Below are 13,489 nucleotides of genomic sequence, written 5' to 3'. Positions count from 1 at the left end.
TTAGTAGATTTTTTTTTACATTTTTATACAAAAAATAAACCCTCTACCACTTCAGTACCCATAGACAGGCTTAGGACAAACAGTCTTGTAACTCTCCACGTTCTTAATCACAGTCTCGTACTGTGGTACCACCTCTGTCAGGTAGGCAGTTTTGTACTGCACCTTATTGACCGTGACGTACTGTGGCTGGTACTCTGTCTTGTAGACAGTCTGGTAAACAACCTGAGTCTTGTAGGCTGTCTGGTAGGCAGTTTGGGTGACGTACTTTGGCACTGGTTCTACCTTGGTGACGTACTGGGTTTGGTAGGCTGTTTGGTAGGCCGTCTGGTACTGGGTGACGTACTTGATGTCCGTTTTGTAGTTGGTTTTCGTGACGTACTCAGGTACGTACTGGGTTTCGTACTGCGTGTTCACTAGGGTCTTGTAGACGGGGTTGTAGACGGTCGTTGGGACGTACTGTTGCTGGAAAACGGTTTGGTAAACTGGGACCTGTGAATAATAATAATAATAATAATAATAATAATAATAATAATAATAATAATAATAATAATAATAATAATAATAACAAGGAAAGTTAGAGACTCTGGGTATCCAAACTTCCTTTTATAGGAAAGGTAAAACCTCTAAGTATGTAAACTTTTTTAAGGACAATTAGAGTCTCTGGTGATCCAACTTCCTTTTCAAAGTAAAAGTTAGAGTCTCTAGACAAACAAACTCCTTTTTAAAGTAAAGTTAGAGTCTCCAACAAACAAACTTCCTTTTTAGAGTACAGCTAGAGCTCTGCACCTCCTTTTTAAAGAAAGTTAGAGCTTAAACTTCCTTTACAAAGTAGAATTAGAGGTCTAAGGTTCTTTTTAAAGTAAAGTTAGCATGTCTTCAGACCCAACTTCCTTTGTAATGGCAGTTAGAGCCTCTAGAATTCAAACTTCCATTTTAATGAAGTTAGAGCCTCTAGACACTCAAACTTCCTTTTGAATGAAGTTAGAGCCTCTAGACACTCAAACTTCCATTTGAATGAAGTTAGAGCCTCTAGACACTCAAACTTCCAGTTTAATGAAGTTAGAGCCTCTAGACACTCAAACTTCCATTTGAATGAAGTTAGAGCCTCTAGACACTCAAACTTCCATTTGAATGAAGTTAGAGCCTCTAGACTCTCAAACTTCCATTTGAATGAAGTTGGAGCCTCTAGACACCCAACCTTCCTTTTTAAGGGCAACAGACTTATCTAGATCCCGGTCAACATTACCTTCTGCACCTCCGTTTGGAGTTTGGTGACGTATGCAGTTTTCGGGTAGCAGGGGGCGGGTGGAGGAGGAGGGGGTGGCCCATATGCCGAGTCAGCATCAGCTGACGCCAGCGAGAGAGCGGATCCCAACAGGACGACTGTTAACCACGCGTTCATCTGAGAGAGAGTGAGAGAGAGAGGAGATGAGACAAGAGTACAGAAGTACATGTCAGGTTTCCAAACCATTTTAACATCTTGATACCCTTGGAGGCACTGTTTGGGCAAGGTACCCTCTCGGGTTAATCAGACCTGTTTGATCTGAAGCAGTTGCTTGCCCTAGGTCATAATTAGCCCTTGTGGGCACCGTTTGGGCAAAGGGCCTTGCTAGGTCGATAAAACCTGTTTTTTTTCTAAAGCAGTTGCTCGCTTGCCCTAGGCCATAATATCTTTCTCAGAAGCCGTAATCATAATATATTTCTCTGAAGGCTTAGATAGTTATAACAAAATTTTGGTCGTGTTTTGAGAACGCTATATCATTATTTTTGGAGACAAATTTACAAAATCGGAATGATATTGAATTTGGTTGCAGTCCGGTACAGTGATGCTAAAATATCTTGTACACAATTTAAAACTCTAACGTAAATTAGTTTTTGATATGGTACCCTCCAAAAAATATATTATTTAAGAGCGTGATAAAAGCCCAGTTGCGATGAATTTTACCGAATTACGGTACCATGATGGCAACATTGAGTAAAAACTTTTAAATTTAACGAGGCTTCAATTCAACTATTCACCTATCAATCGCCTGTCAATCACCCTACCCTTACACACAAACCAGCTTTCCAGATCATATATAATATACCAGAATATAGAGTTATTCTACATTTACTTAAGCCTCAATTCACCTATCAATCACCTGTCAGTCATCGTACCCTTAACACAAAGCGACAAGGATTTAAAACCCGCTCTGCAGATCGTCCATCAGATTCTAGAACGAATTCACAAACCAGTGAGCTGGAAGCTGGAAGCGCCAATGACAGGCGCTTCTGCACTACCAACAAAAACTGGAAAAAATCATGAAAAAACCTCAGTAAAACCCTTTCCATATTCACATTGTTCGAGTTGAAGCTGGAAGCGCCAAAACCTACTTTGACAACAAAAAATGGAAAAAATTATAAAAAAACCTCAATATTGTTACTTAAAACCTGCTTTCCAGATTACATATTCACATTCCAGAACGAATTCACAAACCAGCGAGCTGGAAGCTGGAAGCGCCAATGATGGGCGCTTCTGCACTACCAACAAAAAATGGAAAAAAAATCATAAAAAAAAATCCTCAGTACTGTTACTATATCCATTTAGCCACTTTTACCTTCGGAGGAGACAGAGGAGGTGTCAGTAGCAGAAGGAGAAGGAAAGAACTGACGGCCGAGGAAGGAGGGGCGTTCCTATTTATATGTAAGACACTGGTCTTTCTTTTTTTTTTCTCTTTCTTTCTTTCTCTCGCTGGCCTTGGCCCGCACTCTGCCAAGTCCACTTCTCATGATTCACCTCTGAAGGCGTTCTCTCTCTCTCTCTCTCTCTCTCTCTCTCTCTCTCTCTCTCTCTCTCTCTCTCTGCTCTTGAAGCGACTGAAATTCAGGCTTCAGGCTGACGCAAGGCTGATTTCATGCTGGAATAGTTTTACAGGTGCAGTTAAGTTCAGGCACTGGCATAGTTGTATGGGTGACATTCTTGGGTGGCTTTGCTTGCGATATTTAATATGCTTGTTGTGTATGTGTGTATATATATACACTATATATATAAATATATTTATGTATATATATATATATATATATATATATATATATATATGATATATATATTATGAATATATTTATGTGTAGATATATATATATATATATATATATATATATATATATATATATATATATATATATATATATATATATGTATGTATGTATACACACGTGTGTGTATATGTATGTATATATGTATGCAATCCAGTTACGACGCTCTTATTTAAAGGTTATACACCACCGGAATTATATAAGAATGTAAAATGGTCCAACCCTCTCTCTCTCTCTCGATTGCAGATTACCTGAAACGTATCCAAGAATCTTACGCAACCTGTGAAGAGTCTACTAAATAATTCGATAATTGTTAATAATTCGGTAATATAATCCAGAATCTTCGTCCCTGACACACGATTCCGTCTCCTTGAGTACACGAATATTCGGAGATTTCGTAAAATTCGTAATAATATTTCTGGCTGTGCTTTCATAAGTGTTTCTCTTTGTAAATTACTGAATCAGTTGTTGCATGTTGCGAAAATAGATTCTCTCTCTCTCTCTCTCTCTCTCTCTCTCTCTCTCTCTCTCTCTCTCTCTCTATAATTTTTCATGTTGGAGCATTTTGATAAAATTTACTTCAGAAAGATCTTTGAAAATTTCTCTCTCTCTCTCTCTCTCTCTCTCTCTCTCTCTCTCTCTCTCTCTCTCTCTCTCTCATAATTTTTTAATGTTGGAGCATTTTGATAAAATTTACTTCAGAAAGATCTTTGAAAAATTCTCTCTCTCTCTCTCTCTCTCTCTCTCTCTCTCTCTCTCTCTCTCTCTCTCTCTCTCTCTCTCTCTCTCTTCTCGTAATTTGTTAATGTTTTAGCATTTTGAAAAATCTACAATTTACTTCAGAAACATCTTTGAAAAAGTCTCTCTCTCTCTCTCTCTCTCTCTCTCTCTCTCTCTCTCTCTCTCTCTCTCTCTCTCTCATAATTTTTTTTTCATGGAGCATTTTGATAAAATTCACTTCAGAAATATCTTTGAAAAATCTCTCTCTCTCTCTCTCTCTCTCTCTCTCTCTCTCTCTCTCTCTCTCTTCTCGTAATTTGTTAATGTTTTAGCGTTTTGAAAAATTTACAATTTACTTCAGAAACATCTTTGGAAAAAGTCTCTCTCTCTCTCTCTCTCTCTCTCTCTCTCTCTCTCTCTCTCTCTCTCTCTCTCTCTCTCAGTCACGTTTTAGCAGCTGTTCTTTAGATGAAGTTGCTATTTCCTCCACCTCCCCCACTCAAGGTAGGACCCACCACAGTCGCCTATCTACCAGTTACAAATTGATTGCTTAGGTCAGCAGAATTACAATGGATCAATTTTTCTGTAATACGACTTAAGTTTTTGCAATCACGCTTGAGACTGACTGAGCTGCATCTGGTGAGATATATATATATATGCATATATACTGGTATATATATATATATATATATATATATATATATATATATATATATATATATATATATATATATATGTGTGTGTGTGTATATATATATATATATTAATATATATAAATTATATATATATATATATATAAATATATATATATATATATATATATATATATATATATATATATATATATATATATTTATATGTATACAAATATATATATATATATATATATATATATATATATATATATATATACTGTATATATGTATGTATATATACATAAATAAAATGTCTGTGTCGTTCTGTGTATACGTATACATTACGTACGTAAATACACGCATACATAAACTCGCAACATTACATCATACATTTCGGTGGCCCACCCCCCCAAAAAAAAATAAAAGAAAAAGCGAATTGTGTAACAACGATTAACAATTCCTATCGTTTTTGATATCTTTCTTTCTATATTGATATTTATCCGCAAACACTACGTTTAACATTTTGCTAAGTCACTTTTCCGATTATCGAGAGAGTTCCCTTTTACATCTTAAGTACCTATTGTTCATCTCTTTATGGACTTTGTAAATTGCAGATCACTCTTTAATCAGTAGAAATAGAACATATTAATAATAGTAATAATAATGTTATAAGGAAGACATTAATCTTATTATTTTTGTTTGTTTTTATTATTTTTTAAAAACTTCCTTTCATCTAATTTTATTACTATCGTTTTTATCTACATTTTAAACAAGAAAAAAATGCGCCGAAGTTTCTTCGGCGCAATCGAGTTTTCCGTACAGCCGCTACAGCGTATAATCAAGGCCACCGAAAATAGATATCTATCTATCGGTGGTCTCGGTATATGCTGTATGGGCCGCGACCCATGAAAAGGACCTACACCCCGTCTCTTATTTTTCAACTGTGGTAATGTGTCATATATTTATATATGTATATATATATATATATATATATATATATATATATATATATATATATATATATATATTATTTATATACAGGCTGTCATATTCAAGATAAACTCAACAGGTCTATAGGTCCTTCCAAATTGCACTGCAGTGGCCAATGAAAGCTCTCTAGACAAACTCTAGGACCTTTGCAAAACACTCTGAAGGTCAGTAAACAAAATATCCTGGCCAGACAACAGCCAAATTCCTTTGTATTATGATAATTTATTGGCGCTATTTAAATGTTTTCAAAGAAAGGTGAAGGTCTTCAACTAAAAATGGCAACCAGGAATTGCCTGTCAGCTCTTGGGTAAGAGGCTACAAGGCTCTGCCAGTCAGCCATGAGGAAGTGTTCAGCCTTTGCCAAAAAGTACCCTCTTAACAAATTATTATTATTATTATTATTATTATTGTTATTATTATTCATTTTCAGAAGAAGAAGAATTCATGGAACAAGCCCGCCACAGGGCAATTCAAGCTTCCAAAGAATGTTATGGTGTTCATTTGAAAGAATTAACAAAAGGCAGAATGTTATGGTGTTCATTTGAAAGAATTAACAAAAGGTAGAACGTTATGGTGTTCATTTGGAAAGAATTAACAGAAGGCAGAATGTTATGGTGTTTATTTGAAAGAACTAACAAAAGGCAGAATGTTATGGTGTTCATTTGAAAGAATTAACGAAAGGCAGGATGTTATGGTGTTCATTTGAAAGAATTAACAAAAGGTAGAATGTTATGTTGTTCATCTGAAAGAATTAACAAAAGGTAGAATGTTATGGTGTTCATTTGAAAGAATTAACAAAAGGTAGAATGTTATGGTGTTCATTTGAAAGAATTAACAAAAGGTAGAATGTTATGGTGTTCATTTGGAAAGAATTAACAGAAGGTAGAATGTTATGGTGTTCATTTGAAAGAATTAACAAAAGGCGGAATGTTATGGTGTTCATTTGAAAGAATTAACAAAAGGTAGAAAGTTGTGGTGTTCATTTGAAAGAATTAACAAAAGGTAGAATGTTATGGTGTTCATTTGAAAGAATTAACAAAAGGCAGAATGTTATGGTGTTCATTTGAAAGAATTAACAAAAGGCAGAATGTTATGGTGTTCATTTGAAAGAATTAACGAAAGGCAGAATGTTATGGTGTTCATTTGAAAGAATTAACAAAAGGTAGAATGTTATGGTGTTCATTTGAAAGAATTAACAAAAGGTAGAATGTTATGGTGTTCATTTGAAAGAATTAACAAAATTAACAGAAAATACACTCATTAGAAAAAAAATAAATTAAATTGATATGTAAATAGGGGGATTATTATTATTATTATTATTATTATTATTATTATTATTATTATTATTATTATTATTATTATTTGAGGAATAAAGGGCCTTTGAGAAATATAAAAACAAACAGATACTACTTTTTTTTTAGTCAAGTAGATCCTTTGGGAACTTCTCTGCGTCCTTGGTCAATCTTTTCCTTGAACGGTTTGAGAAATATGTGGTTATTCCACTCTGTCGCGAACTGAACATCAGGGAGCGTCCGGGGATCGATCGGAGAGTGGGATCGGGGGAATTTAGTTCCTATCACTGCAAAGTCCATCGTGCATTAGTTGACTTAAGTGGTGGTTTGTGTAGCTGATAGTTAGTCGGTTGAGGTGGATCGCTTTCATAGTGGAAAAGGCTCGTAATAGCTACTCTCTCTCTCTCTCTCTCTCTCTCTCTCTCTCTCTCTCTCTCTATTATATACAGTATATATATATATATATATATATATATATATATATATATATATATATATATATAGATAGAGAGAGAGAGAGAGAGAGAGAAGAAAGATAATCAACGCACAATCAAGTGTGGAACAGAAATAAATTTCTGACTCACATCAGGATCGAACCCAGGTCTTGCAATTGAAAGACGAGATTTGTGTGGCTTGGTCGGCAGCCCTCTGGTCTTTCAGTTGAAAGACCTGGGTTCTGATCCTGATGTGAGTCAGAAATTTATATATATATATATATATATATATATATATATATATATATATATATATATATATATATATATATATATATATGTGTGTGTGTGTGTGTGTATGTATATGTATGTATGTATTATATATATCTATATATATGTCTGTATCTGTATATATATAAGCATATATATTTACTACATCTTTTGGTAGCAGCCTACCACAGCCAGCTAACTCATTTAGAAGAGAAATGCAATTTAAATGCCCTATACCATGCCAAGAATACGACATTTCCGAAAGAAATAATAATAATAATAATAATAATAATAATAATAATAATAATAATAATAATAATAATAATAATAATAATAATAATATTACTACAGCCACTGAAAGGGAAAGTGAGCCGACTTTAGTGGAGTGAACGTTATGCCTAGGTCAGCTGTGTGCCAAAAATTTCCTAGATTAGTTTTTATGAATCTTTTCCTTTTGGTGAAAGGTATTGTGTCAAAGATACAGGGTCTCTTTTTGGTTGTTACCAATCTCTCTTTCTCTCTCTCTCTCTCTCTCTCTCTCTCTCTCTCTCTATTTATTTATATATATATATATATATATATATATATATATATATATATATATATATATATATATATATATATATATAAATCAGCATATATTATTTCAGATTATATAAAATCCACTAATTCTTGCATCTTGCATCAGTCATCTCTGCTTCTCTTCAAATTATTGACTTTCTTATTTAATCACCATTAAAATCCACAACTTCTTTCAGATTAGCAAATCCACTAATTCTTGCATCAGTCATCTCTGCTTCTCTTCAAATTATTGACTTTCTTATTCAATCACCATTAAAATCTGCAAGTTCTTTCAGATTAGCAAATCCACTAATTCTTGCATCAGTCATCTCTGATTCTCTTCCAATTATTGACTTTCTTATTCAGTCACCATGAAAATCCGCAACTTCTTTCAGATTAGCAAATCCACTAATTCTTGCATCAGTCATCTCTGCTTCTCTTCAAATTATTGACTTTCTTATTCAATCACTATTAAAATCCACAACTTCTTTCAGATTAGAAAATCCACTGATTCTCCGTTCATATTCACTTTCTTCCATCTAACTTTCCAACCTTACTAACAATTGATTCATAGCGCTTTTTCTCCTGTTACACCTTTCAGACCTTTTTCCCCTTCAATTTCCCTTTTTCAGCGCTGAATGACCTCACCATTTAAGTCCCAGCGCTTGGCCTGTGGCCTAAATTTTACATTCCAATTCCATGACAGAAAGAGGAAAGAAAGAGCTTTGGGAAAATGGAAGCGAGGGAAAGTTCCGGAGTTTTGTTTCTCTTGGAATGGCAGTTCTGCTTTTTCGTGTCAACGGAACCCAGCACCGGGTAAATGGTGACCAGATTTAACCAAGGAAGGTTTCAATATATATATATTTGTATATATATGTATGTATATATTTAGTATATCTTTTGGGATGAGGTCGCGAGCCCCTGCCCCGGCCCTCACCATGGCCTGTAGTAGCCTACCACAGCCACTTATTTAGAAGAGAAATGCAATTTAAGCTCCCTATACCACACCAAGAATAGGACATTTCCAAAAGAAATAATAATAATAATAATAATAATAATAATAATAATAATAATAATAATAATAATAATAATAATAATAATAATAATAATACAGTCACTGAAAGGGAAAGTGACATGACTTAATTACAGGTTACCTTATTTTCTTAGGTCTCCTATGTGTCAAAAATTTCCTGGATCATTTTCATGAATCTTTTATTTTGGTCAAGATTCAAGATCTCTTTCAAGATCTCTCTCTCTCTCTCTCTCTCTCTCTCTCTCTCTCTCTCTCTCTCTCTCTCTCTCTCTCTCTCTCTGTATGTATATATATATATATATATATATATATATATATATATATATATATATATATATATATATATATATATATATATATATATATATATATATATATATATATATATATATATATATATATATATATATATATATATATATATATATATATATATATATATATATATATATATAAAGATGTTATCATATACCCAAATTTCAAACCCAATATCTTATATATTTCCTCATATGCTTTCTTCCATTAGTTTTATTTTAGCATTTTTAAAAATTTTGGACATTAAAACCTCCCATACTGGCCTTGAGATACTTCTTATATATTTTTTCCATTACATTTATTTTTAGCATTAAAAAAAAAAAAATTTCGACATTAAAACTTCCCATAACGGCCTCACTCTCTCCCGTATGCTGACATTATCCATATCATTTCTCATTTTCCGTTTTAATGTCCACTGACCTGCAAGTCATTTCCTCTCATTACCTCTCATATTCTGCCTGTCAGGTCAAAATGACATTTTCAGTTTCATTATTTTCTTCAAATGTATTAAATGGCTCGCAATTCCATCTAGCCCATTGTTTCCATGTCCATTGTAGAAGAACGACTTTCAGTTTCTCAATTGCTCTCTCGTCTTGATAGAATTTTTTTTCTTGCTTTCCAGTTGCGGTTATCTGATTCTTTCTGGCTTTAGGTTGTTGACTGGAGTGTAATTGGTCTTTTTTTTGGGTTTAGGGAAAGATAGTTTTGCTGTCGGTAGGGTTTTAGTGTGTAGTTATTCTTAATGTTATAATTTATAGGTCTGTTCATTTTTCTGAAGCTATATGTGTGTATATATATATATATATATATATATATTATATATATATGTATGTATATGTGTGTATATACATGTATATATATATATATATATATATATATATATATATATATATATATATATATATATATATATATATATATATATATATCCAAAAGTGGGGTTGCTAAACAAACCATGATAATTTTAGGTCATGAGAATATTGGAGCAGTGCAATTTACTGTCGCCATTGCCAGCAAGTCAGGAAAATCACCATAATGAAAGTCAACTCTTTATTAACTTTCTTATATAATCACCATTAAAATCTGCAACTTCTTTCAGATTAGCAAATCCACTAATTCTTGCGTCAGTCATCTCTGATTCTCTCCCAGTTATTGACTTTCTTATTTAATCACCATTAAAGTCCACAACTTCTTCCAGATTAGCAAATCCACTAATTCTTGCATCAGTCATCTCTGATTCTCTTCCATCAACTTAAGGATTATCTTGTAGACTTGAATTCACTTGTTAGGATGTTTTTATATTTCCTTTTGCCTCTGTCATTCCAAGGTGCATCTCTTCCTCAATTTTACTTATTCTACCAGTTTTCCCCCTGAATTCTCATCCTTATTTCTTCCTCTTCTTCATTCCTTTTCTTCCTAATTCCATACTAGACTTACGACCACTTTCAGTATTTTATTTCTTAATTTATTTTACTCTTGTTTTTGTCGTACATTCTGCTTTGTTTTTGTCTTCCTAAGCATCTTCTCAAACCTCTCTCTCTCTCTCTCTCTCTCTCTCTCTCTCTCTCTCTCTCTCTCTCTGTGTTTTCCAGTTCTTCATTGGAGGGGTGGGTAGAGCTCTCGGCTAGCACGCTGTTGGCCCAGCGTTCGACTCTTCGACCGGCCAGTGAAGAATTAGAGGAATTTATTTCTGGTGATAGAAATTCATTTCTCGGATTCCACAATAAGCTGTAGTAAGTCAAGTTGCTTGGTAACCAGTTGGCTCTTAGCCACGTAAAATAAATCTAATCCTTCGGGCCAGCATTAGGAGAGCTGTTAATCAGCTCAGTGGTGTGGTTAAACTAAGATATACTTAACTTTTTTTCCTCTATTTTCCAAATTTCTCTTTTTTTAATAGTGACCCAATCTCTCTCTCTATCTCAGATTTCCCTAACCTTCTATTTTCTAATATCCTATTTTCATAGTCATTCAAGTCTCTCTCTCTCTCTCTCTCAGATTTCCCTAACCTTCTATTTTGTAGTATCCTATTTTCACAGTAATTCAAGTCTCTCTCTCTCTCTCTCTCTCTCTCTCTCTCTCTCTCTCTCTCTCTCTCTCTCTCTCTCACAGATTTCCCTCTCTATTTTGTAGTATCCTATTTTCACAGTAATTCAAGTCTCTCTCTCTCTCTCTCTCTCTCTCTCTCTCTCTCTCTCTCTCTCTCTCTCTCTCTCTCTCTGTTTTCCAAATTTATGTTTTTTTATAGTGACACAATTCTCCAACCAGCCATAAATTACACCTCAGTAACCTTTTCATTAATTCATTATTTTTCCTCCTCTTTTTCACTCTCTCTAACCTCTACTTTCTTAAACTTCTTCCTATATTCTCTCTCTCTCTCTCTCTCTCTCTCTCTCTCTCTCTCTCTCTCTCTCTCTCTCTCTCTCTCTCTCTCTTCCGGCAATCAACTTCAATTTCCCTTCAGTTCGCATTGTCAGGTCTTTAATACTCACGTAATTTTTCCTTCTTATTCTCGCTTTATTAGTGTTTCCTCTCTCTCTCTCTCTCTCTCTCTCTCTCTCTCTCTCTCTCTTAGTGTCCTCTCTCTCTCTCTCTCTCTCTCTCTCTCTCTCTCTCTCTCTCTCTCTCTCTCTCTCTCTCTCTATATATATATATATATATATATATATATATATTTATATATATGTAAATATATAAATATATATATATATATATATATATATATATATATATATATATATATATATATATATATATATATAGAGAGAGAGAGAGAGAGAGAGAGAGAGAAAATGAAACACGAAAACAAAAAAATTGATAAAGGGTATATATATATATATATACACACACACACACACACACACATATATATATATATATATATATATATATATATATATATATATATATATATATATATATATATATATATATATATATAATAATTTCTCCTAACAGCCTGAAATGCCCTTAAATACTGATACTTCAGAACAAACTAAAATAGTGATAAATAAAAACCTAAGTTATCATTCTATCTTATCTTATCGTCAGTGTTTTATGTAAATCTTGGAGTGTACAGTAAAGTAGAAATTATCCTTGAATTATATTTAAATATATTTACATACTTACATGTTTTATATTTACGTAACTGCAAATGTAATTTGTCTGTGGATATGATTTGCTACTGTAAATATGATTTGATTGTAAATATTGTTTGTTTTCTGATATATGTTACGTCTCAATATAATTTATTTGTAAGTATTATTTGTTATATATAATTTATCTGTAAATATAATTCATTTGTAAATACAGTTTAGTTTTCGTAAATGGAATTTATCTTTACATGTAATTTGTTGTCTGTAAATGTAATTCATCTGTAAATACAGTTTAGTTTTCGTAAATGTAATTTATCTTTAAATGTAATTTGTTGTCTGTAAATGTAATTCATTTGTAAATACAGTTTAGTTTTCGTAAATGTAATTTATTTGTTAATGTAATTTGTGACCTGTAAATATAATTTACCAGGAAATATAATTTGTTATCTGTAAATGTAATATATCTTTAAATATAATTCGTTACTAAGGACTTACAATGAGTTTCTTTAGTAATTATCTCAAATAATTATTCTCTTATTAATTGTTTTTTATTTAGAAAAATAACAAAATATAACAATTATAAAAATGATATAAAATTAACAATTATGCAAAGTAATTCGTGATTTGATGATAACATTATAACAAATAACAATAGAATCTACCTTATATGTAACATTTTAACAAAGCATGGGAAGTGAAAGGTTAATTAACATGACAAAGGTTTTAAAGGAAGATTGTTAACAACTGGAAATATCACAGCAATGCTACAAAAGTTAACCTAGGAATAAACATTAACAAGTTAGTATGAAAATTATATATACTGTATATATATATACATATAAATATGTACATATATACAGTATTTATATATCTACACACACACACACATACATACATACATACATATATATATATATATATATATATATATATATATATATATATATATATATATATATATATATATATATATATAAATATATGTAAAACGTGTCTCTCAGGACAGTCAACATTTCATGACGGATGAACAAGCAACATGCCATAGTGCTCAATGAAAAAAGTACCCCAAACA

General features: G+C 32.5%; 1 protein-coding gene across 1 annotated transcript; it reads right to left on the bottom strand.

Moving 5' to 3' along the window:
- LOC136830958 (adhesive plaque matrix protein-like) lies at nucleotides 1–2,774 on the bottom strand. Its single transcript, XM_067090914.1, has 3 exons — nucleotides 2,598–2,774; nucleotides 1,247–1,402; nucleotides 1–489 (listed from the first exon to the last, which is right to left on the bottom strand). The coding sequence occupies exons 2-3, from the start codon at nucleotides 1,400–1,402 to the stop codon at nucleotides 52–54; spliced, it is 594 nt and encodes a 197-aa protein (XP_066947015.1). The 5' UTR covers nucleotides 2,598–2,774; the 3' UTR covers nucleotides 1–51.
- Nucleotides 2,775–13,489: the final 10,715 nt, after the last annotated feature.

This window comes from Macrobrachium rosenbergii, chromosome 47 (assembly GCF_040412425.1).
Source record: "Macrobrachium rosenbergii isolate ZJJX-2024 chromosome 47, ASM4041242v1, whole genome shotgun sequence".
NCBI classification, from domain to species: Eukaryota; Metazoa; Arthropoda; class Malacostraca; order Decapoda; family Palaemonidae; genus Macrobrachium; species Macrobrachium rosenbergii.
The sequence above is the reverse complement of the archived record's forward strand: the minus strand, read 5'-3'. Positions and strand labels throughout refer to the sequence as shown.

Excerpts from the sequence above, each read along its gene's own strand:
- LOC136830958 (XM_067090914.1), bottom strand. The coding sequence starts at position 1,402 with ATGAACGCGTGGTTAACAGTCGTCCTGTTGGGATCCGCTCTCTCGCTG. Across the intron at positions 490-1,246 it reads TCCAAACGGAGGTGCAGAAG|GTCCCAGTTTACCAAACCGT; the intron begins GTAATGTTGACC and ends TATTATTCACAG.